Source organism: Phaseolus vulgaris, chromosome 9 (genome assembly GCF_000499845.2).
Source record: "Phaseolus vulgaris cultivar G19833 chromosome 9, P. vulgaris v2.0, whole genome shotgun sequence".
Classification (NCBI taxonomy): domain Eukaryota; kingdom Viridiplantae; phylum Streptophyta; class Magnoliopsida; order Fabales; family Fabaceae; genus Phaseolus; species Phaseolus vulgaris.
In genome coordinates this window covers 10,490,598-10,515,637 of record NC_023751.2, presented here as the reverse complement: position 1 = coordinate 10,515,637, position 25,040 = coordinate 10,490,598, and the positions used below count along the sequence as shown (strand labels likewise).

At 35.6% G+C, this 25,040-nt stretch overlaps 2 protein-coding genes and 1 long non-coding RNA gene across 9 annotated transcripts; 1 reads left to right on the top strand and 2 right to left on the bottom strand.

The window, feature by feature from the left end:
* Positions 1-675: 675 nt before the first annotated feature.
* Positions 676-8,423, top strand: LOC137820430 (phosphomevalonate kinase, peroxisomal). Of its 4 annotated transcripts, none has more exons than XM_068624524.1 (13): positions 714-848; positions 1,790-1,895; positions 1,938-2,010; positions 2,102-2,146; positions 2,280-2,434; positions 2,514-2,611; positions 2,749-2,858; positions 2,940-2,992; positions 3,073-3,453; positions 4,141-4,245; positions 5,311-5,538; positions 6,547-6,669; positions 7,822-8,423. In XM_068624524.1, exons 2-13 carry the CDS (start codon positions 1,821-1,823, stop codon positions 8,086-8,088), a joined length of 1,713 nt encoding a protein of 570 aa, XP_068480625.1. In that variant the 5' UTR covers positions 714-848; positions 1,790-1,820; the 3' UTR covers positions 8,089-8,423. The 4 variants fall into 4 exon arrangements, with proteins under 4 accessions (XP_068480623.1, XP_068480625.1, XP_068480624.1 ...); XM_068624525.1 differs by lacking the exon at positions 714-848 and adding an exon at positions 1,194-1,312; XM_068624522.1 differs by having other exon boundaries at positions 676-848; positions 1,790-2,010.
* Positions 8,424-8,777: 354 nt separating this feature from the next.
* LOC137820432 (uncharacterized) lies at positions 8,778-17,393 on the bottom strand. Of its 2 annotated transcripts, XR_011082626.1 has the most exons (6): positions 16,947-17,393; positions 16,457-16,755; positions 16,018-16,129; positions 15,775-15,903; positions 15,041-15,358; positions 8,778-9,134 (listed from the first exon to the last, which is right to left on the bottom strand). It is a non-coding gene; the product is annotated as an uncharacterized lncRNA (long non-coding RNA). The 2 variants fall into 2 exon arrangements; XR_011082625.1 differs by lacking the exon at positions 8,778-9,134 and having other exon boundaries at positions 15,021-15,358.
* Positions 17,394-17,855: 462 nt separating this feature from the next.
* LOC137820429 (uncharacterized) lies at positions 17,856-22,085 on the bottom strand. Of its 3 annotated transcripts, none has more exons than XM_068624518.1 (3): positions 21,479-22,085; positions 20,374-20,485; positions 17,856-20,134 (listed from the first exon to the last, which is right to left on the bottom strand). In XM_068624518.1, exon 3 carries the CDS (start codon positions 20,077-20,079, stop codon positions 18,244-18,246), a length of 1,836 nt encoding a protein of 611 aa, XP_068480619.1. In that variant the 5' UTR covers positions 20,080-20,134; positions 20,374-20,485; positions 21,479-22,085; the 3' UTR covers positions 17,856-18,243. The 3 variants fall into 3 exon arrangements, with proteins under 3 accessions (XP_068480619.1, XP_068480618.1, XP_068480622.1); XM_068624517.1 differs by having other exon boundaries at positions 20,374-20,488; positions 21,479-21,765; XM_068624521.1 differs by having other exon boundaries at positions 20,374-20,488; positions 21,293-21,483.
* Positions 22,086-25,040: the final 2,955 nt, after the last annotated feature.

The window sequence follows — 25,040 nt, the reverse complement described above, 5'->3', positions numbered from 1 at the left end:
AGTTTATTATGAAAATATTATTTCATAATATATTATACATTTCATGGCATTCCAGAAATTTCATTTCAGATTTTTTTTTTCCTAAAATTATTATATTGTCGTAATCCGGAAATGACTTTAAAGTAAAGTAAAATTTTGATTTTGATCATTGTGGGGATGTAGGTACAAATGGGGGGTGCAGGCCGCAAAAGCCTACAAATATGTAAACAAATATATGGCCCAGTCAGGCTGGCCCAACATATCTAAATAAATGGTTGTATCTTTCTACACCTTCATAAACTTCTTAAAATATCAAAAATACTATTATTTTATTGATGTTACTTTTTAAAATACCAAAATATTATGCAGAATCTCGAAGGTATTTTTAAATCTGACAATACCTTCTATTTTTTTTAATCAAAAATGTATTTTCTTAAAAAATATATATTTCATATGGTAGAATATGGAAAATATTTAAAAATAAAATAAAATTTTGGATTATAAAATTCAGAAAACATTTCCAAAATATTTTTCAAATTCTAAAATAGAATGTGTTAAACAAGATTTTTACCTAATTGTAAAATTCGTAATGTACTGTTTTTAATGACAAAATTATCTATTTACATGAGGAAGTATGGGAAGGAATTATTGGAATGTGGAAGAGTTGAAAATAGAACCACAACTACTGTGGAAACTGCACATTCTTAAATTAAGGTACACGTGCACCCGCCACGTGCAACGCGAGGCCATTCATTATTTGTTCTGCTTCTTCTTCACTGTGAAACCAAAACACACCACTGAAAGAGAAACAACAGTGGAGATCGCATCGCATCTACAGCGCCCTCATTTCACTCCTCATCACTCATCAGGCAACACCCTCATTTCACTCTCATCATCACCTTTTTTACCCTAACCTCTTTCCCTTTTCTTTCATTCCACTTTATCTTCTTTCTTTTTTTTTCCTATTTTTCCAATTCTAAACCCTAGCGTTTCACGTTCTTCTGTTCTTTTCTACGGTGCACCATAGCAATAACACGTTCCTCCTTCCCGTTCTGTCATGTCATGTTCCGCGCTGCATTTTCTTTTTTATTTGCCGCTCTGAAACTATGCACGCGTTGGAAGCTTTCTTGCGGGATTGGCTTTTCTATGTTTGCGTGTTTATTTATTTTATTTGATTGTTTGATTTTTTTTATCATTTGATTTGGAATTGTTGAAAAGTAAACCTGGAAATGGGAGGAGAAAGATTTTCGAGACATGATTTGTTTCCTGTTTCAGGGCGTATAATCAGAGGCTGCCGGGCTTAAATATGGAATTAATTAAATAAATTATTTAGGCACGTTATTTTGTCAGATAGATTTGATTGTCTCGTCTATTTTGTAGCATGAATGAGTACTTGTTTGATTTTTTAAAATACTATATTATATTGCTGTTTTTATGAAAAGTATATCAAGTTTTTTGTTTTCTTTCTGCTTATGCTTAATTAGCTTATTTTCTATGTCTATACCTGTTATGTAAATTATGATCAAAGTAGAATTTTAATTGTAATTTGGATATCTCTTTTTTCTGGTGGCTTATTTCTTGGCCAATCTTTCCCTTTATTTTTTGGTGATCAAAAGTTCAAGCTTAATTTGTATAACTAAACAAAACAGGAAAGCAAATTCTTTCCATTATTTGTGTTGGTGGTCATTCTTATAAAGTGAGGTTCTTTTGGCATTGTGTTACCTGTAGCCTCGTTTTGTAAGTGCTGTGGATTCTGTTTATATATAATGGAATTATAATCTTTTGGACAACTTGTGTGCTAATTGTACAGAGACTGGAGCCAGAGAAGAAAAGAATAATATATGGAGGCCGGCGCAGGAAAAGGTTTGGAATGCCCGAAGACTATGGATGGGAAGGCGAGTGAGGGGAATGGAATAGAGAAGGAAATTCCCTCTTGTTGTTTGAAGGCTAAAGCTTCATCCCCTGAGTCAGAGGCAAAGTGTCATTCCACTGTTGTTTCTGGGTGGTTTTCAGCTTCTCAAACTTGCTCAGGTTATTATCTGCTACGGTTCCATTTATAAGAATAAGGCCTGATTTCTGAATAAGACCTGAGGTTCTTCTACTTTATCTTTTGTTTTTACAGGGAAATCTGTAAAACCAGATTATTTCAACAACCCGATGTGGCCAGGTGGGTGTTACTAACCTGCAATTCTGCACAGTTGGTGAACATTTGCATTATTGCAGCGAGAGTTTTTCCTCTTTTATGATGTTTGATAGCCTTAATTTCAAACCTTGCTTTTGAAAATCAACCGCATTCTTAGGAGTTGTCACTTCAGCTCCTGGAAAAGTGTTAATGACCGGTGGTTATCTCATTTTGGAGCGACCCAACTCAGGACTTGTCCTCAGTACAAACGCTCGCTTTTACGCCATCATCAAACCTCTTCACCACCAAATCAAATCCGATTCCTGGGCATGGGTCTGATATACTTCTTCTTCTCTCTTCGCATTATTGCTTTTATCTTTTACTTACTTCTCTTTTTTTTATTTTCATCCAGGCATGGACAGATATCAGGTTAACCTCTCCTCAGCTTTCCAGAGAAGCTCTTTACAAACTCGCGCTCAAAAATCTTGCCATCCAAACTGTTTCCTCAAGGCACGTTTTCCGTTTCAGATTAATTGTTTCACTGTTAGCAAGCAATGTAGAAATTGTATGTTTGGTCGCTTTATTACTGTGCTTTTTGTGGTTTGTCAATGTTTGATGTAATTTCTGTGATTGGTTAATTATCTCAGTGATACGAGAAATCCTTTTGTGGAATACGCGGTGCAGTATTCCGTGGCTGCTGCTTGTGCGTCGTTTGACCAGAGTAAAAAGGAGGAGTTGCACAAACTGCTTTTACAAGGTGGTATCACGCTTCTCTGCCCTTTTGAAAAATGAATAAACAGGTTTAAACGTCCGATTTTGTGACTGGATTGATCTGTAGGTCTTGACATTACAATTTTGGGCTCCAATGATTTTTATTCATACAGGAATGAGGTAATTTACCCTTTGTTTTCATGATTTGAGCATTTAAAAGTTTTGACCAAAATATTTATTTGTGAATAAACGCTTCGCAGATTGAGAGACGTGGACTCCCTTTGACGCCAGAATCGTTGGCCTCCCTTCCACCTTTTTCCTCCATCACCTTCAATGCTGATGGTGCTGATGGGGGCAATTGCAAGCCTGAAGTGGCTAAAACTGGTTTGGGCTCATCTGCAGCGATGACTACGGCTGTAGTTGCTGCCTTACTTCATTACCTGGATGTGGTGAAGCTTTCCTCTTCGAAAGATCACCGGGAAAGGAAGGATGTTGCTGATCTTGATATGGTGCATAAAATTGCTCAAACTGCACACTGTATTGCACAGGGGAAAGTAGGCAGTGGGTTTGATGTCAGTTCAGCTGTGTATGGCAGTCAGCGCTATGTGCGGTTCTCACCAGAAGTGATTTCTTCCACCCAGGTCTCCCCTCCCCTCTCATATCCTGTTCAATTTCTTTTCGTAGACATTTAATTTCACCAATCAAACCATTTAATCTTGTAATTTCTTTACATAGAATCTTGTCATATTATTACAATGCTCATTAACATCCCTAAACATTAAATTTTAGATAAATTAGACATTTGTTGGTTTGTAATCTTATGAATGACATTGACTTATATTTTAAAAAAATAATGATGTGTTAAGTTGAAATTATTTGATGAAGTATCAACTAGTTTTAAAATTTTATAATTTTTTGTTGATTTAATTATTGTAATGAATGCTTTCAATTTGACAATTTGAACAGACATTACATGGAGTAAGTAGATCTCATTCTGTATATAAAGATGTGCATTTAGCTAACAATGTATATGTTATGAAACTGGCACAATGCACCCTCCCTGGTTTGTTTAACCATGTTTGGGTATGGGTTCCATCTAGAGATCATTGACAACTATTATCTTTGAGTTCTTGAAATTCTCATGAAAAATATTTTCATGATATACCACCATTCATTGCAATCTGTGTTTTTTCCATTTGTTAATACAAGCATGGTAGGACTCTTCTGTTGGTTTTGTCTTACTCTGAGAAAATTTTTGTTTTGGAATTAGTAGCAATGTTCCACGAACATCAATAACTTCATTGTCTTCTATTTTATTGACATCGTAGATTGCAGATAAAGAAGTGCCTTTACCAGATGTTCTCACTGAAATTATAAGAGGAAAATGGGACCACGACACGACTGAGTTCTCTTTACCACCTTTGATGACTCTTGTAAGCAACTTAAATCTTGCTTATTTTACATTTATGTCCTAAAGATGGCTATGGACACTTCTGGTTGAAAGGGTGGTTATGGTGGGATGCACCCAAGTCCTGACTCTATTTATATACATTTCGTTCTATTCACAACCTTCTTTTAATAGAAAAACAATAAAGAAATAATGTTGTGTTGTTTGTTAGATAGAGTCTTCTCCTTTTAGGAAATCCATGAATTGCTTTTCATTTCTGCAATCCACGTTTTGGACTCATGATTACTAAATGCGTCTTCCAATGACTAAAATTCTGACCTTTTGTTTGATTAGGTGTTCACTTTTAATGTGAGTACTTGGGTTCTTTCTATATGTGGAAATTCGATGCTGTCATTTACTTAAGCATGTGTGATATTTATTAAGAATTGTCTAGAGTACAGTTGCTTATGACAATCATGTGAAAACTTATGTCAGATGTTTTGGTTAACAAGAATCCGATATTTGGAAGCTAAGATCCATTAACAGCTTGTTCATTTTTAACATCTTTTTATGTTGTTTTTTATTGTTGTGCTTTTCTATGTGCAGCCTTTGTAAACCTTGAAATGCATTTGCTTAAGATGACATGAGAGACAGAATTTTAATTATTTTCTGCAATAATACAGTTAAATTTTAGTTTACTAGCTTAGTTTTGAAAAGCACCAGATGCCAGTTTAACAAACAGAAAGCTTGGTGCTTCAATTTTTTTTCAATATTTTCTGAATGAATATTGCTTAAAAATCAGTTAGGTGGTTTCAAACTTTATATGTAAAAGAAGCTGAAAGATATATAAGATGATTGGATTGTTTTCTGTCCTCACCTGAATATTGAGACCAGTTAGGAAGATTATAGGGTCTATTGGAAACCGTGTTATTTGTTTCTGTTTCAGTATTTACTATTACCTTTCATTGTAAATCCAGCCATGGTAGTGGTGGCGCAGTGATATCAATATTCGCAGATGAATAATACTGAGGGTTTCCAATTGTGATTCAGTCAGATTCTACATACGAATTCTCTTGGTTCTAAGGCTGATTAATATTTTTTTCCTTTCTAGTTACTAGGAGAACCTGGAAGTGGTGGATCATCCACGCCATCAATGGTTGGTGCTGTCAAAAAATGGCAAAAGTCTGACCCTCAGAAAGCCCTGGACACATGGAGAAGATTGTCAGAGGCAAATTCAGCTTTGGAAATGCAATTAAACTTGTTAAGCAAATTAGCAAAGGAACAATGGAATGCATATAAATCTGTGATTGAAAGCTGCAGCATGCTCAGATCAGACAAGGTATTTCTTGGAAGTTTTGACCAATTTAATGGAACTGATTTTAAATCAGAATTTGTATACTCATTTAACTAAAGTAAATTGCTGGACAATTCTTCCTGTCAGAATCAGATAACTTAAACGTTGTGTGTCCCTATGATATTCTTGCTCTGGATTAGCCTTTTACACTTCTTTTTGACAGTTTTTGATGGTACATCTTTACTGATTATGTACACTTCTCTTATTGCTTTGATGGTTTATCTAGAGCTACTCTGGACTGGAGAGGAGTATAGATTAGAAGAAGCTTATTTGCAGGAAAAAAACATTCTCATTATATTTTCCAGACCATAATCTGATTGTGGCTGGATGTATAGTTGGAACTTAACTGAAATTTTGGCATCTTTATTGCACCTCTTGACACCCTTCATGCTTGATATGACCTTGTTGCCTGAGAATTATGAACTTCATAGTTCACAGTAAACTCAAATCTTATAATTATGGAATGATGTGAAAAATTGTGGCCCAACTCTAATGGTCAGTTTTGTAACATTTAGCCATGAACAATGGAGTGTTCGTAAATGAGATTGATTTAAAAATTATATTTTGGAAATACATTATACATCTATTAGTTTTTCACCCCCAGTTTGAAGGGGAGCTGACCCTTTGGGAGGGAGGGGGGCAGAGGGAAAAATTGAAATGTTTCTTTTGTGTCAAAATTGAAAACTTTTTCACCCCCAACTCTAATGGTCAGTTTTGTAACATTTAGCCATGAACAATGGAGTGTTTGTAAATGAGATTGATTTAAAAATTATATTTTGGAAATACATTATACATCTATTAGTTTTTCACCCCCAGTTTGAAGGGGAGCTGACCCTTTGGGAGGGAGGGGGCCAGAGGGCAAAATTGAAAAGTTTCTTTTGCATCAAGAGACGGAGGAGCAATCAACATAAGTTCTACAATTTTTCATATATATAGTAACATTTCTTCTTTCATGTGGATTTTTTAACTTTGAAATTCAAATTGCGTTATCAGTGGATAGAACTACCTTCTGAACCTAACCAAGAAACAGTTATTAAAGCGCTGCTTAGTGCAAAAGATGCCATGCTGAGGATTAGATACCATATGCGCCTGATGGGCGAGGCTGCAGGTGTTCCGGTGAGTTCATTTAACTATTGAGCACTTGTTTTTACTGTTCTCTGTTCATATGATGTTGATTTATGTCATACAAAATATGTCTTGGTGAAACGCATACCCTTGTACATTTTTCGATTGAAAATTAGTGACTTTAATTTATCCATACCTCTTTAGGTACTACATTTCTTATCTTGTGAATAAGAATGATCATACATCTAAGTTTCACTATTTACTTGCAAATAATATAGGCCATCCCAGTGATTCATACGGAAGTATTAAGGTTGGATTCACATTATGGTCAATCTACTTGCTATCTGTGCATTCCATAGCATGCATTGCTATAATACACTGTGGCTCAAGAACTGAAAAAATCCCATATCAAAATTTCTTGCACTACCAAGTGATTACTTTGTTAGTGTGTTGCCTTAGAAAGTATAATTTAGTACCTATATCATAAACTTGTTTCAGGGAGTTAAATATGTAAATAAACCATTCATACATTTTCAGCTAACAACTTAGGCTTTTGAGATCCGTTCATAGCATGGTTCTAGAGCCTATATGACCAAGTGGTCTAGAGTTCAATCCTTAGCACCTTCATCCGTTTAAAAAAAAATTGAATTGCAACACAAGCTTGGTGGGTTGTGCACTGTCCACGCTTCAAACCTAAAGATCTCTTGCTTGAAGGGGCACGTTAGACATATTAAAATAAGATAATTTTTGTAACAGATAGTACACAAAATAAGATCATTTTTATTAGCCTGTTCTTGTTAAGTAGCCCTCAAACCACTGCTCACCCCGTTCCAAATCAACAAAAAACAATGGATCATTTAACATCTTCAGATTTTGGTATAGTTGATTCATGACGATAATTTAATACTTGAACCTTCTGGGGGGTGTATCTTCTTTTAGTATTCAGGAGTATCACAACTCGGGTTCAGTTAAAACATAAAACAGAGTTATTATGTTTCAACTTGTCAATTATGAACCCCTTGAATCAATCAGAAAATTGATGTTTACTCGGCATAATTGCTATATTTCCCTATTCAACTCATTCAATTGTAGTCAGAGATTTGGTGTTATAAAATCATTTTTCTGTTGGGTTCATTATTTAATTTTTTTTTTTTTGACAATTTATGACTAAAGAAGACTTTAAGTTAATTCCAATGTGTACAGATTGAACCAGAATCACAAACGCAACTTCTAGATGGTACATTGAACTTGGAAGGAGTACTGTTGGCTGGAGTGCCAGGGGCAGGAGGATTTGATGCAGTCTTTGCTGTTTCTTTGGGAAATTCAAGCAGCAATGTGACAAAAATATGGAGTTCACATAATGTTCTTGCCTTGTTGGTTAAAGAAGATCCTTGTGGCGCTTGTTTAGAAAGTGCGGACCCCCGAACCAATGAAATTACATCAGCTGTATCTTTAATTAATATCGAATAAGTTAATTTCCATCAATTAAAGTGTGCTAATCACCACAAAATAGTTCCGTGGAGTGTGGCTTCACTAGGTATTAGTTTGCTTGTTTTAGATTTCGGGGGAAAAGAGTAGATTGAAATAAGCTTATAAAGTGTTATAGTTATTTTTTAAAGTGAAACCCCCCCTTACGTTCTTACTCAGATGTACCTACTTTTCTACAACTGGTCCAAGGAATATGTTGTCTTAAAGGAAAACGCTTGTTTGACACCAGTTTTAAAAAACTCCCACTTGACACTGCCGACTTGGCAAGTGAGGCTGACATGGCTAAGATATTGAAAAATCGTAAGTTTTAATGTGTATATTATACTGTCATATTTTCTTTCAACAAGTGTTTTATTAATTGTTTTAAGGTCAGATTTTGTGTTTGATATTCTCATCATATAGGTTCCTCTTGCTTCTGATAATGTGGAAATACTCCAACAGTTTTTTTTTTGGATGTTTTTACATGGGTATACCTGCTTATTCTTTTAATGTATGCCATGTTTGGCAAAGCATATTTCTGGCTCTATATTTTTTTTTTTCTTTTCAAAGTTCTATCAAGAAACATCCAAAAATTTAAGTATTGTTTTTTCTATTAGCTGATACTAACATGCATGTTTTCTGCCATTTTAATGAATGGGGGAGACGAGGGAAAATAAATTATTTGCTGTATATTCTTACAAAAGACAAATAAAACCTTTATAATAAGTATTCAATTCAAGATTACTTTAGTCAGGACATTTTTTTAAAAAAAATAAGTACTTTCCTTAAAATCATTGATAGTCAGATAGGAGAATGGGGGATTTGATTCCCTTCCCTCTTTGAAATCATTGAACCAAACTAGTTATTGAAGAAACAACATCTTCATTAGGTCTCTTTGAAATTGAACCAAACTAGTCATTGACGAAACAAAATCTTCATTAGGTGATAGAATGAGATTAATATGGATCAATTCATCCCGTCAGCCCATCTCCTTTTTGTCAAATGCTCTCCCGTGAAATATTCTTCTTTTGTTCTTCTACTACTGGTTTCTAGTAGAGAGTTAAAGAAAACACAATACTATGTTAATAAAATATAGAATATGAGATATTATACCATAGATATGGAGTTAAAAGGTTATACTTGAAAAGAAAGCTACAAATATATTCTACAATTCTGATCACTTATATAGCAGTAAGTACAACATATATAAAGTGTAGACACGAAGCATATATTTGATAGGGACTTATATTACGAGATGCTTAAGTCTCACATTGAGTAGTAGTATGAGATATTCAGTGGATTATTTAAGTATTTGATTTTTCCTCCTTAATAGCTAACTTTTGAGGGTGAGTTCCTCTAGTATTTGAGTGCTTATCAATTGGTATTTGAACTAGTTGTGTTGGCGTATCGCAAAGGGCTACTACATGTGGTTGTAATTGGTGGAGGGTTCTAACAACAAGGAAGTTGAGTGAAGTGTCACTGAATAAAGAAAGTGTTAGAGTGAAATTTGCTAAGATGTTGGTTGACAAGGGTGGTGCTATGGTAGAAATTTAGGTATTATGGGTATCTAGGTCCCTATCAAGTAGTATGAGGGCTGCTTCTTCCTGCACCTCCATGCCTTCTTGTGCCACCCCCATAAATTTTTCTTATTCCAAAAATACCCTTTTCAATATTCCGGATTACATAATCCGGAAGTCTTTTTCTAGATTCAGAATTAGCTTCCGGATTATGTAATCCGGAAGTCTTTTGTGATTAGTTTCTGGATTACATAATCCGGAAGTCTTTGCTATACATAAGATTAGCTTCCGGATTATGTAATCCGGAAGCCTTTTTTTCAGAGGTGTTATTAGCTTCCGGATTACATAATCCGGAAGTCTTTTCTAAATATGAAATTGACTTCCGGATTATGTAATCCGGAATTTATCAGGATTACATAATCCATAGACTTATTATTTCAAATTAAAGGGGGTGAAAAAAAAAATGGTATTTTCATATTTAGTATGGGGTGGCACAAGAAGGTATGAAGGTGTAGGAAGAAAGAGTCTAGTATGAGATGCTAGTGAAGTATAAGGGCTTCATTCTCCCCCTTTAATAGCTAGCTTTCGAGGGTGGGTTTCTAAGTGTTTGGGTGCTTATCAATATTTCTATTTTTTTGTTAATTTATAGTAGTAGGTACAACAGATATATAGAGATTGTCCTTTGGCTTCTCAGCAATCTCACAAGTTCCATTTTTCTCAATTACACTCATCACCTCATTTATGACTTGAATCCTAATATAAAAAACTGTGTATTGACAAGGGAATCATGATATAATGAACATCCTTCTCTTAATTTAAGCTTTTAGGAGGGTTGTTGATCCTGTCATTGTATTAGAGCTTATATTATCGAGTGGTTAGGATTCAATACTTTCCACTTACATTCTTAATTAAATTAAAAGTTCATTTGAAGGTATAGTTGGCTAGTGCATCACCCATGATTCAAGTTCAAAGTGCTAGTTTTCCAAGAGGGTTGTGGTAGAGATGTAAAGCCATTCTTTTGGACTTCATATTTTAATTTTATGGTATTTTCTTCGTGTTCGTGTTATTTTATGTTTCAGCCTCAACTTCTAAAAGGAATCCATATATGTTCATGTTTGTCTTTTTTTTTATTTCATGTAGATGTCAAGGAGATTCGAGGTATTGGTTTGCAAGTTTCCTAACTTGAAAGTGCAGAAGCTTCTAAACAAGGTATCTGCATTATTCAAAGTGAATCTTAACGAGTTGTGCTGGAATAACATTATTTGGTTGTGCATATAATCATATTTATCCGTAATGCCTATTGCTGAGATATGCTACCTTGTTTTTCATATTTCCATTCTTCTATTTAGTGTTGTAGAATATTTTTACTGCTTTTTCTTAGTTTTGAGCTTTTCTTTTCTTATTTTATGTAATTTCTCTACAATTGTATAATGTTATTTATTTATTTCATGAAGGTACAACAAAATATACTTTGAAATCATGGCTCACTTCTGGATATGCTAGTGTTGGAAATCAGAATTATCCTATAGGTAATGACACCCCCTATTTGATCACACTTAAATTTTCTCTAGGAATAAGACTTTTGTTGTTTTTGTTTTCCTGAATGCCTAATGAACAATACTTGTTATTGTTTGGATGATTTTTTTTCTTAGACTTATATAATTTTCATTTGTGTTCATTTTTTTATGAATGATGGAATTAATAAAAAAAAAAATTGTCGTTTCTAATTCTTATTAAAAAGTGAACTTGAAACCTAATTCAATTTCATAAAATTATTTATAAAATGAAGTTTACACTCACTTATATACTAAGAAATGTTTTAAGATGACTATAATATCATATTAAGAAGTAAACTTTAAACCTAACTCAATATCATAAAATCGATTAATAAAGTGAGATTTACACTCATTTATATACTAATAAATATTCTAATATCTAAGTCGATGTGGAATCTCCAACATTAATTAATATTTACTATTTCATTATATCATATCTTAGATGATCTCTTATAACTATCTTTCATATTTTGTTAAATTTTTTCCTTATTTGATTTTGATAAAGATTATTCCCTAGTGACATAAATAGGGTTAGAGCTCTGAATCCTGTATCACATTGTTAATTGTAATACACAAGGGATATTATTTATTTATATTCTCTTATTTTTCTTCTTCCTAACTAAATCTGTAAGCTTTCCACTTCCATGTCCAGTTAATCAAATTATAAGGTTGAATTGACCCGTCTTCCCTGTTTGTACCTTATAATATCAATTTATGAAACTACGTTTATTTTGGTGGTTTTGCATTTTGTACTGCAATTAGTAATTAAACTGAAAGAAATATTAGCACTATTATTTGTATCTATTGCTTTATTTATCTAAAAATGTTTTCTTTCGCAACATGGGTCATTTTTTTTACTAATAGACAAAGCTAAATCCAAATCCAAATAAATGGATTGAGATTTAAATCTATATCCATTTTAATTATATCAAATTTATTTGAATATTTTTTTTAAAATTCATTTAAAGTGGATTAAATTTGAATTAAATTCACTTTGTCAATTACATATTTTAATATGGACACAGACTAACTTGGCTCGAACTGGGCCTAAACCGACTCAACCTGGATGCGGACCAACTCGGCTCGACAACGATCCGAGTCCGCTCGACTCGACATTAGCCCACCCTGGACGTGTCGACATCAACTCGTGCCTGCTCGAATCGACATTGACCAGGGCCCAGACGACTCGACATCGGCACAAACCCGAACAAGTCAACAACAGCCTGGGCCCAGATGACTTGACATCAATCCCGGCTAGCTTGACTCAACATCGGCCCAGGTCTGCTCAACTCAAAATCAACCCGAGCCCGCTCAACTCGACATTGAGCACGAGCCCATATGGCTCAACATCGACCTTGGCCCACTTGGCTCAACATTGCCCCATGCTTGCTCAACTCGACAATGGTTCAGGCCTGGACGACTCGACATTAGCCTAGGCCTAGGCGACTCGACATCAACATGGGCCCGGGCCTGCTCGACTAGACATTGAACTGGGAACGCTCGGCTCGACATCGGCTTGGGCCCGCTCGACTCCTCAACATGGGCCAGAGACTGCTTGGTTCGAAATCAGCCTGGGCCCACTCAACTCGACATCGACTCAGGCCCGCTCGACTCGACATCGACCTGGGACTACTCGTCTCGGCATTGACCCAGTCCTGCGCGGCTCGAAATCAGCATGGGCCCACTCAACACGACATCGGCTGAGGCTCGCTCGTCTAGACATCGGTATGGGATTGCAAGGCTCAACATCAGCCCGCCCTGAACACTCGACATCAGCCTGGGCCTGGACAACTAGAAATCGGCCTAGGCCCGAACAACTCAACATCGGCCAGGGCCATTCAGCACGACAACGGCCCGAGCTCGCTCGAATCGACATCGACCCAGGATTGCTCAGCTCGACATCGTCCCTTGCTCGGACGACTAGACATTGGCCAAGACCTGGACGACTCGACATCAGCCCAGGCCCAGACGAATCGACATTGAACCGGACCCGCTTATCTCGACATCGGCCCAGGCTCGCTCGGCTCGACATCAGACCGAGCTTGCTCAACTCGACATCAACCTGGGCCCAGACAACTCTAACATCGACCCGAGCCTAAGCAACTAAACATTAGCCCAGACCCGGACGACTCGACATCAACCCGGGCCTGCTCGGCTTGACATCGGCCAAGTATTTCTCGACTCGACATCGTCTTAGGACTGCTTGGCTCGACATCAGCCCCACCCCGGACAACTCGACATCGACCCAAGCAAGCTCGACTCGACCTCGACCCGGGCACGCTTAACACGACATTAGCCCGGGCCCGCTCGGCTCGACATTAGCATGGGCTCGCTCAACTAGACATCGACCCGGGAACGCTCGACTCAACATCAATCTTGGATTGCTCGTCTCGATATGGGCTTGGGACTGCTTCGCTCGACATCAGCCTGCCCTGAACGTCTCGACATCGGCCCATTTGGCTCAACATCGGCCTTGGCCCGCTTGGCTCAACATTAACCCAGGCCCGCTCAACTCAACATCAGTCGCAGCCTACTCCACTCGACAACGGTCCGGGCTCGAACAACTCGACATCAACCTGGTCACGGTTGAATCAACATCAACCTGGGCCCGAGACTGCTTGGCTCAACACCAACCCTTCCCGGACGTCTCGACATTGGCACGGTCCTGCCCGCTCGACATCAGTCCGTTCATGCTCGGCTCGACATCAGCCCGGCCCGCTCAACTGGACATCGACCTGGGACTGCTCGTTTATACATGGGCCTGGGAGTGCTTGACTCATCATCAGTCCTCCCTGGACGCTCGACATCGGTTTGAGCCCAGACGTCTCGACATCAGCCCAGGCCTAGACAACTAGAAATCGGCTGAGGCCCATTCAGCATGACAATGGGTCGGGCTCTCTAGGCTCGACATCGTCCCTTGCCCGAACGACTCGACATCAACTCGAGCCTGCTCGTCATCGGCCCGGCACGCTCGACTCGACATTGGCCTGGGCTCGCTCGACTCGACATCAGCCCGGGTCGGGCCCACTCAACTCTACATAGGCTTGGGCCCGAACGAATCGACATCGACCCAAATCCGGACGACTCGACATTGACCCAGGCTTGCTCGGATCAACATTGGGCTCAAGCCCTCTCAACTCGACATCAGTCATGGCCTGCTCAACTCGACATCGACATGGGCCCGCTTGGCTCGTCATCGGCTCGGACCTGCTCGACTCAACATCGACCTGGACCTGCTCAGCTCTACATCAACCCTAGCCTGGTCGTCTGGATATCAGCACGAGCCTGCTCGACTCGATATTGGACATGAATGACTCAACTCAACATGGGGTTGGACCGGCTCGACTAGACATTTGTCTGGGCCAACTCGGCTCGATATCGACCCCGACCAACTCGGGTCAACTCACTATCGACCCCTCAGCTCAACTTTGGCCTGGAATGACTTGGGTCGACTTTGGCCCATTCCGACTCGATTCGACTTGAGGCCAGACGACTCAACTCGACGTGGATTTGAGCCAACTTTGCTCAACCTTGACCCAAATTGTCTTGGCTCAACCTAGATCGGGCCAAGTCAAAATCCAACCCAAAATGTAATTTGGATAATCGAAAAATGTATCCAGTCTATATCTAATCCATATCCAATTAAATGAATTGGATTTAAAATCCAAAAATATGGATTTGGATTTGAGATAAATCCATTTAAATGAATTAAAACTAATATGAATTTGGATAATTATGGATTTGAGATAAATTCATTTAAATGAATTAAAACTAATATAGATTTTGATAATTATGGATTGGATTTTGTAATTTGAATTTTTTGTTCACCTTTAGTGACTGGTTGACGAGAACCCTTAGTGACTGATTGACAAGAAGACTAACCTTAGCATGACGACAGATCAAGGAATACAAGGCAAAAGTACCACCTCCAAAGGTTTCAGAACAAGTATGATTTTGAGGATGTAAGTACCTATGCTTTATTTTAGAACATTTACTTTTAATATATATTCACCATCATCATTGGCCAACAGAACCACCAAGACATACTTCAACAATGGAATCAGGATTAAGGTGACAAGACAAGTGATAAAGCTCCAAGAATGTCTTCATTTCCAATAATGGGGGCCTTTTTAAACATAACACTCAAAGTATAAGGGACTTGTCCCAACATCACCAAAGACAAATACCCAAACTGATGTCCTGCAGTGAAATATAATGAAGACAACAAGCAAAAATTATTAATATATATAATCTCACTATGAATAGTAAGACATTTTAAGGGATAGAACCACATGCCCATGTACAAGTAGAATACATCAGTCAATCACAGACTACAATCCCGAGAATCCAGAAACTAAACAAAAGGAAACACCAAAACTTAAGACCAAAATTCACAGAATCCATAAACTGAGGTCAATTTATAAACTGAGGTCAATTTAAATATATTTGCTTTACAAATTTCAACCTATAGACAAAAAAAGATCTTAAACTACACAATTAAGAAATAACCTGGCATGGTCACTTCAAGCAACAGAACCCTATACTTAGAAGTTAGAATCTGCAATTCCTTTGAATTATTTTAAGATAATAATAAAAAGCAGAGAAAGGAAACAGACCTCATAGTCACTTCTGTGAGCACCGGGAACTTCAAGAGCTCCACGTCAAATGAAACGATGCGAGTACCAGTGCGAATGAGTCGCTGCTTCGCGTTGACGGCTGCGTGGCGTCCAAATCTCATATCGATCCTACACCACCCAACAATACAATAGAGGATTAGTGTTTTTATTTTGGAAAAAATGAACATTTTCTACAATTATTTTGAGGAAAAAAAGAAAAAAATAATAAACAAACCTATTCACCTTGTTGAATCTTAAACAAACTCGGGTTCCTCTCATATACCAAGTCAAATCAAAACCTAGTTCGTCCCTTTATGTCATTCCATTTTTAACGTCATATTCCCAGCACCCTTGTCTGTATATGCACATGCAAATCAATACGACTAAAAAAAGTTAAGATACACTTTGGCATTACCAGATAAGCATACACTCTAAAATAACAATGTTAATCTAAAATATAAAGCCATATTCGGTCATGTTCAACACAATTTGATTAGGAGGGCCATTGCAACTGACATCAGGTACAACAATTTGATCACAGTCTGAATTCTCAAAATGACCATTTGAAAGAGAGTTTATAATCCATGCTGTAAACACATATAGTGGGTCCAAACACTAAACCCTGCCAAGAAAAAAACAACCAACCACATCAAAATAAAGATTCTACCAAATATTGCATCACCTGATTTTGTGACTCTATTAAACCCCTTTGCGGTTCTACTTCTTGGTGTTCTTGGGGTTTATTGACTCTGTTTTCCAAGAACTAGAACCTGTCCCTTTTTACATTCTTCTTCAGTACTTTCTGCCTCGCACGTTTATTACTTTTCCGTTTGCCCCTCTTTCCGTTCTCAATATCCTCACATTGTTCCTTCACTTCATCCTCAACCTTCAGCACATACCTCCAACCAAAAATGCGCACAATCTCCCCCATCTCACAAAGCTTCTCCAATTGCAGACCCAGAATTGCACAAGCCTCACACCCTAAATACAAGAGAGATACGTATCATTCATAAAACCCAAACACAAACTACCAAAACAAAATCAAATTCCCACCAATTTGACCACAAAAAATCATCTTCTAACCACAACAAATCCATGTATGGCAACTGAAATAACACATAATGCAAGAAAGAAAAAAAGAAATGGTTACCCTAAACCCACAAAAATCCTACCTTTCTTCGAAGATACACTCATTACTCAATGTCACCACCACGCCCCGCACCGCAGCAACCGCCAACAACACACCCACTGATCACAGCGCCTCAAGAATGCCGGAGAAACCACAAAATACAAGCAAAAAAACCTCCACCACCAAAGCAAAAACGGCGACGCCACCAACAAGAGCAAGACGATCGACGACAGCAATGAAAACCACGAGAGCAGGACCAAAAATGTCGAGAACAATGAAAACCACGAGTGGACGAAAAAGAAAATTCAAAATGAAACTCCAAAATTTGAAATTAATTGTGGACCCACAATTCATTAAAATAATTTAAATTTTGCCACGTCATGTCACCTCAGCGGTTGTTGTACGTGACAGTGTCAACGTATCGCTACAGCCGCCTACTAATTACAACAGGTAATATTTGCAGATGAAATAAAAAACACTAAACTACAACTCACCGAGGAGGGTAGTGTGAGAGACAATAAAGAACAAATAGAGAGGAGAGAAGAAAGCGTGATGGAAGAGAAAAATAAGAGACTACACAAGAGAAGAAAGAGGTGTAAAACAATTCAATTTTTTATTTTTTATTTGAATTTTTACAATTTTAAAGTAAAACTCAGTTTTTTTTATCCAATCATATCATATTTCATCAAATGTATTTTAAACTCTCTTAAAAAATAATTATTCTCTTATAAACTTTCATTCAAACGCTGACTAAAAGTAAATCTACCGTAAACAGGTGGGTAGTATGGATTTGAGATATACAAATTACTCCGCAGATGGGTTTGTAATACTTATATCGTGGAACTATGAGATATATATATAGAGAGAGAGACACAACGACCTTTAAGCAATTTTAGCATACAATAAAAATAGATTATGGTACTTGCTATGAATAGTATAAATTCAGAAGATATTGCAGAATAACCATTCATTCACTATACAATTTAATATGTAATAATGTTGATAATTATGCACACCCTAAACATCATGTAAGAAGTAGGAACTCATCAAGGAAGAAGGCCAACATTGCAAAGATGAGACAAGCCAACCAAGTTCTAGCAGCTAGTAACTCATCCAATAAAATTATCGATGAATGATAGAAAAAATTCCTCACCAGGTACGCATTTTGATACTAAATTTCCACAATAATGAATACATAGGTACTTCTCTCAAACTTCAGCTAGCATTAGATTCTCATTTGTTGATTTAACGAGAATGATGGTTGATGTTTCTGCTAGTCCTCGTCCCTGGCAAGGAACTGGATTCCTGTAGGAAATGGCCACAACCTTGATACACATTATTTATCCATTCAGATTAGGATATTCACTGTCTACCCTAAAACTGCCACACTCTGCCAAAGCTTTTGCATTAAGCTCCCTACCATATTTCCAGACATAATTCAGACCAACAAGAAGCTCAGTGATTACTTCTTCTGTCTTATCTTGATTTGCAAAGTAAAGGGTCTGTACCAGCATCACATTTGTCCGGGAAACAAAGCTCTGCTGCTCATAACTTCTCTCAGACTGCCATCTTATCATGTTATGAGCAAGTGGTGCCAGCCATTCCAGTATGCTTGACATTGCATCATTCCACTCTTCTGCTAGAACTGGATCATAGATTGATGATGGTGATGATGATGATGATGAAGCCATGGTCTTGGTAAATGGCTTTAATTTGGTCTTAAGGGCAGCTCTGACACGTCTCGGTAACATGTTGTACAGGTCATCTCTTGCATCGAGACCAATCAAGTGTGAAGAAGCTGCTAGCTTCTCAATCACAATGATAACATTTGCATAGTGCAGTGCCAGAGCAGCAGCACCCAGGGTTTCAGGTGGAGGATTCAATAGCTTGCGTAGAGGTTTGAAGACTGATTGAGTATGATGAATTACTTTTGCAGGCCCAAGAGGATTTGAATTAACATCTTTGGAATTCTGAATTCCATGATGAACACCATTTGTACTTGACTGGCAGTCAGTGAATAAGGAATTGTCCCAAGCGATACATCCTTTGAAAGGTCCTACTTGAGTCAGTCGACTGGATCTTGTGGGAGCTTCCTTCCCACTTATAGCAGTAGAGTGTCCATAAAACCTCCAAATCTTGCTCTTTTTATTTCTTCCAGCAACAGGTATTGATTGATTCAATTTCCTTCCAAGAGGACCTGAGTAAAAATTGACACTTGTATACTTTCCTGAAATCGGGCCTGACTTTGTGGACGAATCACCAAAAGGACCCAACTTAGAAATGCTTGTTTTATTTGATGTTCTACCAATTGGACCTGATCTGGCAGTAATAGCATTAAGGGGTCCTGAAGAAAATCTGGCAACACTACTATTCTGTGATGGGTTGAAAGAAGATTGCAATAATGTGGAAACAGATTGACTTCTATAAATGAAATCTGTGTTCAGGACACTAGAATTATTGGTTCCACCAACACCCACCATCTCTTGAATTCCAAATACATAATTGATCTTACAGAATATTGTGAATAAGGACCTTGCTAAAAGAAGTATTGTGTAATCATACGTCCTGTTCCACAAAGAAATATCCCGTAAGTGCTTTACCTCCTGCCTCTTCAATGCAACCTTCTTCTGGTACTCCATTAAAGTTACACCATCTGATTCACCGTTAGCCTTCACTCTTGTAAAAGTTTGCTCAAGATCCGCAAGCACTTCCATCTCTTGATACAAACTTGCATTAGTTGATATAAACTTTTCCATCCTTTTAATCTTTTTTTCCATCTTCTTGCCACTAAATTCCCACCCGTATGGATCAATGCCTGCAGTGATGAAGTCGTAAAAGGCATTTCCAAAACCTTTCAAAATTGGTTCGCTGCATTTCTTAGCAAGCCTAGCCACAAACTCCGCCACATGTGCCAAATTCTCAAGTGTCTCCAAACAAATTAAACGTTCAATGAAATGATCATCATCTGAGACAAGCTTTCTTATGCCCACCGAATTTGTGATTTCCTCCCTCAATTTAACAATCTGTTTATCACTCAGAGACTGCCATAAATTAACTAGCTTAGACATCAAACTTGCTATTTCAAATGCTAATACCTCAATGACCACCTTCTCGGAATTAGCATCATGCTTCCGAGGAGCTTTCCACAGACTACGAAACCATGATTCTGCAACCATTGCTTGTATAGGAAGATAAAACTGTACTCTTTAAGATAAATCCAGCACCATAACTCTGCAATGCTCGGCAAAAAAAATACAAAATGAGATTGTTAAAACAGGCATTGATAATCTCTTACGCATTTTAGAGAAATTTCAGCCAGTATAAAAAAATTTCAAAGCTCAGATAACTCTCAAAATAATAATACCAAAGAAGCTATTAACACTACATGTATGAAAGGAAACAAAATAATGTCTATTGCGTTGCCACGACGATAAAAAAAAGAACCAAATTGCATAATCTCTTTTTCTTACCTGCTTTGTTTTATTATTCTGTCCCCACACCAGAAGAAGGAGAATAGTGAGATTGAGCTCGAAGTAATTCACTATGGTCTCGAGCAAGCTTATTTGGTACTCTTATTTCTCCCTGCTACATAGCATCAAACACTTACAGTCATGCCAAGATATTTTAAGTGATTTAGCCTTAAAACTACATTATATTATCTATCTTCTTTTGCTTCAGATGATTCAGGCACAAAATTGTACCAGTTAGAAATTAAAAGCATTTCTCTCCTTTTTTTTCTACCCACTCTATCTTTGTCCCCCTTCACTACATATGGTTCAAATTTATTCCACATCAGCATTTTAAAAGAATGGATAGATAGGGCTCAAGTAAATATTCTTTATGTTTTTCATGTTTTGTCAAGGTATACAATTCTAACAGATGTACTAATTCCCTGCATCAAATCATCAACAGTAGACTGGTATGAAGTGGCTCTCTCACATCTTAAAAAATTAACATATATTCCAGTAAAAGCAAAAATAATGTTTATATTCCCTTTTGTTGCTCTCGTTGGTGTTTGCCCCTGCCCTTCTGGTTTCTGATGGGTGGAAATGCTTCATTAAGAAGCAACTATGGAATATGACTTCTCGATTATTTCAGGTAAATACAGCTGAAGAATATATACTGAAAAAATACATGACATAAACCAAAATATGGATCTTATTCCCTGTCTACTCATTCATTAAATCAAGAATTAACTGACATTCAAAGCTGAAAGGGACTGCATTTTTCTGTGCAAATGGTTTCATACCAAGTTACACTGCAGTTATAATCACACAAATCCAAAACCCATAATTAAATCCAAATCCTACCAGCAAACCCAGATTCCAAAACTTTATTTTTTTACTCTCCATGATAAAAAAAAAAAAAAAAACACTCAAATTTGCATACTTTTTATCAACTTTACATCACTTCACCATCTTGTGTGCTTATTTGGATAAAAGCTATTGCAGTCAGAACTCAAATCTTAACACCACCAAGTGATTGCAGCAAAAGTGAAGAAAAATGGTGTAGAATCACTTGGAGAATGAGCATGATGAAGTACAGTAAAGAAGACAGAGAGAGCCAGAAACTCACCGATCACAAAAAAGGAGCAACCCGTGAATCTTTGAGGAACTGAGAGAGAGAGAGAGAGAGAGAGAGAGAGAGAGAGAGAGAGAGAGAGAGGTGTTAGGAAATAAGGTGCACATGGAATGGAAACAAAGCAGAAACTGAGATACAGAGAGAAAGCGAGTGAAACCAATGACCCCCCAAAATAAATATTTTATTTCGAATTTAAATATTCAATGAAATCATATTTCACAACTCATTCAAAATCCACCATCAATTAACATCTTTTTTTCTCTTCAAACTCAACTTTGTGCATTTTTATGTTTCTCTTAAGAAATATATATAGGAAAAAAAAGTATTAATATGTTTGATTAAATTTTGTATGTATGATTGAAAATTTTTGCTCAGTATAAATATTGAAATTATGCAGGTAATTGAGTAGTTTCTATTTTTTATTGAAATAATCAATGCATGAGTCGCAATAAAATATGGTATTGCTTTGACAAAACAAACAGAATAATAATTAATCCCTTAAAAAACGAATTGATGTTTCAACAAATTCTGAAAGACAAATCCAAGAGTTCGCCGGAAAATTTTCTTTGTTACAGCAACAAACAAATCATTTGCTGAGTCCATTTGCATTTCTTGCTTTGTACACACTTTTCAAAGAACTAAGAACAAATCATTTATCACATATCTACCATATTTGGTAGCAATTTTAGCTTTCAGAAGTACAAAGTCATAACGAAGTTGGAGGATTGGTTCTGACTAGTTACTGCTACCATTTTTCTTCACCTGCTTTTCCTTATTCCCTAAAAGATGCTACTTTTTTCTATTTTTAATATAACTAAAAAGCTATTTATATGTTTTTTATTTTCAATTTAATGTCACATTAAAGAGAATGTTACAAAGCATATGACAAAAAAAATGAAAAAAAAAATGAATTTGTGTTTGCAACTAACTAAGAGGAGAGAGTCCCGTCACAATCATTAATGGAAACTACGCGCAATCTATCCTTTTACGAAAGTACCCCCCAAATTACAGACCGGATCCGATGTTATAAAGCAGAGTAAAACGACTGCGTTTAGAATCCGGAAGTTCTTGCCCGACCCGAATTGCTACGACGCGTTTTTTTTGGTTAAGAATGAAAAAGAATGTTTGGTACGTGGTAGTGATCATCTTTACATCTTTTTTTCTTTTTCAGTCTTTGACTTATCAACGGACAACTTTTTGTCCTCTAAAAGTTTGTTCAGGTCTTTCATAAAACAAAAAAATACCAAAGAAAATAAAATAATGAAAAATAATTCACAACACATCATTCAAAATCAATTTGCATATTTGTAACCCATTTAATGTAAAACTTTTCATTCATGATGATGTGAATTTTTATTTTAATTTGATGGATGAAAGGTAAAGCTCAATAAGATTCAAAATTGATAATATATTAAAATCAAAGTTTTACTTTACCCGAGAACCCATGAATGTTCTTGTCGGAAAAAAAAAATATTGTTTATCTTAGGTGAAAAAGAGTGATACCTGAATTGAGTCTTCCAAAATTTGAAAGTCAAATTATTTATTGGAAACCAAATAGAGATTTACTTATAAAAAAAATCAACAGTCAAGTTATTAAAAGTTTTATATCAGAGAAAAATATATATATATTGGAGTATTGAATAATGAGTATGTATTTCTTGTACAACATGTGATTTTTGGACATTTGCTAATTAAGTTAGAGATCAAACAAGATAAACGATTAATAGATTTTTATCACTTTATAAGAGATTATGATATATTATTAGTGAAAAGTTATAAAAAATAATAATAACTAGCTAATTAATATCTAAATACTGAAAAATTAACTTATTGAAGAAGATAAAATGCAAGATGAAGTGAAATTAATAATATTTATAACTTTTTAATTGGTGTTTCTTTTTTAAATGATAATTTTTATCATGTTATAAAGTGAGCGGTAAAAAAATGCCTTATTTTTAGACCATTGAAAATTGAGACAATCCTTATTTTTTTTATTTGAAGGTAATATTTTTTTTCAATAGTTTTAAAGAACTTAAAGAAAGGAAGAGAGAAAAAGAAAAGTAATTTTTTTGAATTAAATCAAAAAAGTAAAAAGTGAAAAAAAAAGTTTGTGAGAGCTTTAATTAATATAATATTTATAAAATAAGTAAATTATTCTTATTATTACAAAACAAACTCTTTCTTCCATACACTAAATCATGCTATTCAAATAGTATTAAAATTAATGGTAAATAATTTGGATAATTTGTATAAGTTTATTGCCTTAAATTTCATATTGATCGTCCTAAAAAAACAGTTGGTAATTTTTGAGGTACACAAGGCGAAGTCAAAATTATATATGTAAGGAACTTAAGGTTGTTTCACTCATTAATTGCTTACGGAATAAGACAATATTATACATTTTAGCTTTAATTTTTAATGAGTGTTTGTAATGATTATCCTACAGCTCCATGATGACAATGTTTGATTAGATTTGACTAACTAGGTCACTCTTTAACACGCTTTTTCTTGGAATTGTCCTTTATTTTAATATTAGCCTAGCAACCATGTAAATTTATGAAGTTATAGAAAAAGAATAAAATAAAACTCTGCATAATTTAATTCTGTAATTATAAGACATTAATTAATATCCTCATAAAAAAGTTGATAAACGTTAAAATTAAAATTTAGAATTATGCAATAACGAGTTTTTTTACAGATAATATATTAATGGCATTTGATTTTTACATTTATATAAATAAAAAAATATCTAAATATTTTTTTATGTAAGCACATGGCAAATAAATTTGTCAAAACTTAATATTACTTGAGTATTCACTTGACAAGACTTTGAATACAAATTATCAATCAAAGGAATTTAGTTTAATTTGTTAAACATTGAGCTATTTTAAAAAAAAAATTATATCTGTATTCAGTTAATAAGAAAACACATACAAGGACAACATGAAAATTATATTAAATAAAATATATAAAAAAAACATTATTGTAGTAAAAATGAAATAATATTGAGGCATTCCCATGTATGAATGAAAGTTATGCATGTGTGGCTGAAAAAAATAGAACAAATTAACTAAATCTTTTAACTCGGTATAATATCTAAATATTTTTTTATGTAAGCACATGGCAAATAAATTTGTCAAAACTTAATATTACTTGATTATTCACTTGACAAGACTTTGAATACAAATTATCAATCAAAGGAATTTAGTTTAATTTGTTAAACATTGAGCTATTTTAAAAAAATTATATCTGTATTCAGTTAATAAGAAAACACATACAAGGACGACATTAAAATTATATTAAATGAAATATATATAAAAAAAACATTATTGTAGTAAAAATGAAATAATATTGAGGCATTCCCATGTATGAATGAAAGTTATGCATGTGTGGTTGAAAAAAATAGAACAAATTAACTAAATCTTTTAGCTCGGTATATTATCTTATCGTAATAAAATATAAAAATAGTAACTTCCTTTCCAATAAATTACATTACTACGATTATAATAAGGCCATAATTTCCTTTTCTTCATCATTGAGTACCAAACTAATTTAA

Coding starts and splice junctions, on each gene's coding strand:
- LOC137820430 (XM_068624522.1), top strand. CDS start 1,821: ATGGAGGCCGGCGCAGGAAAAGGTTTGGAATGCCCGAAGACTATGGAT. Junction 2,612..2,748: donor ATCCAAACTGTTTCCTCAAG/GCACGTTTTCCG, acceptor TAATTATCTCAG/TGATACGAGAAATCCTTTTG. Junction 3,454..4,140: donor AAGTGATTTCTTCCACCCAG/GTCTCCCCTCCC, acceptor TTGACATCGTAG/ATTGCAGATAAAGAAGTGCC.
- LOC137820429 (XM_068624518.1), bottom strand. CDS start 20,079: ATGGTTGCAGAATCATGGTTTCGTAGTCTGTGGAAAGCTCCTCGGAAG.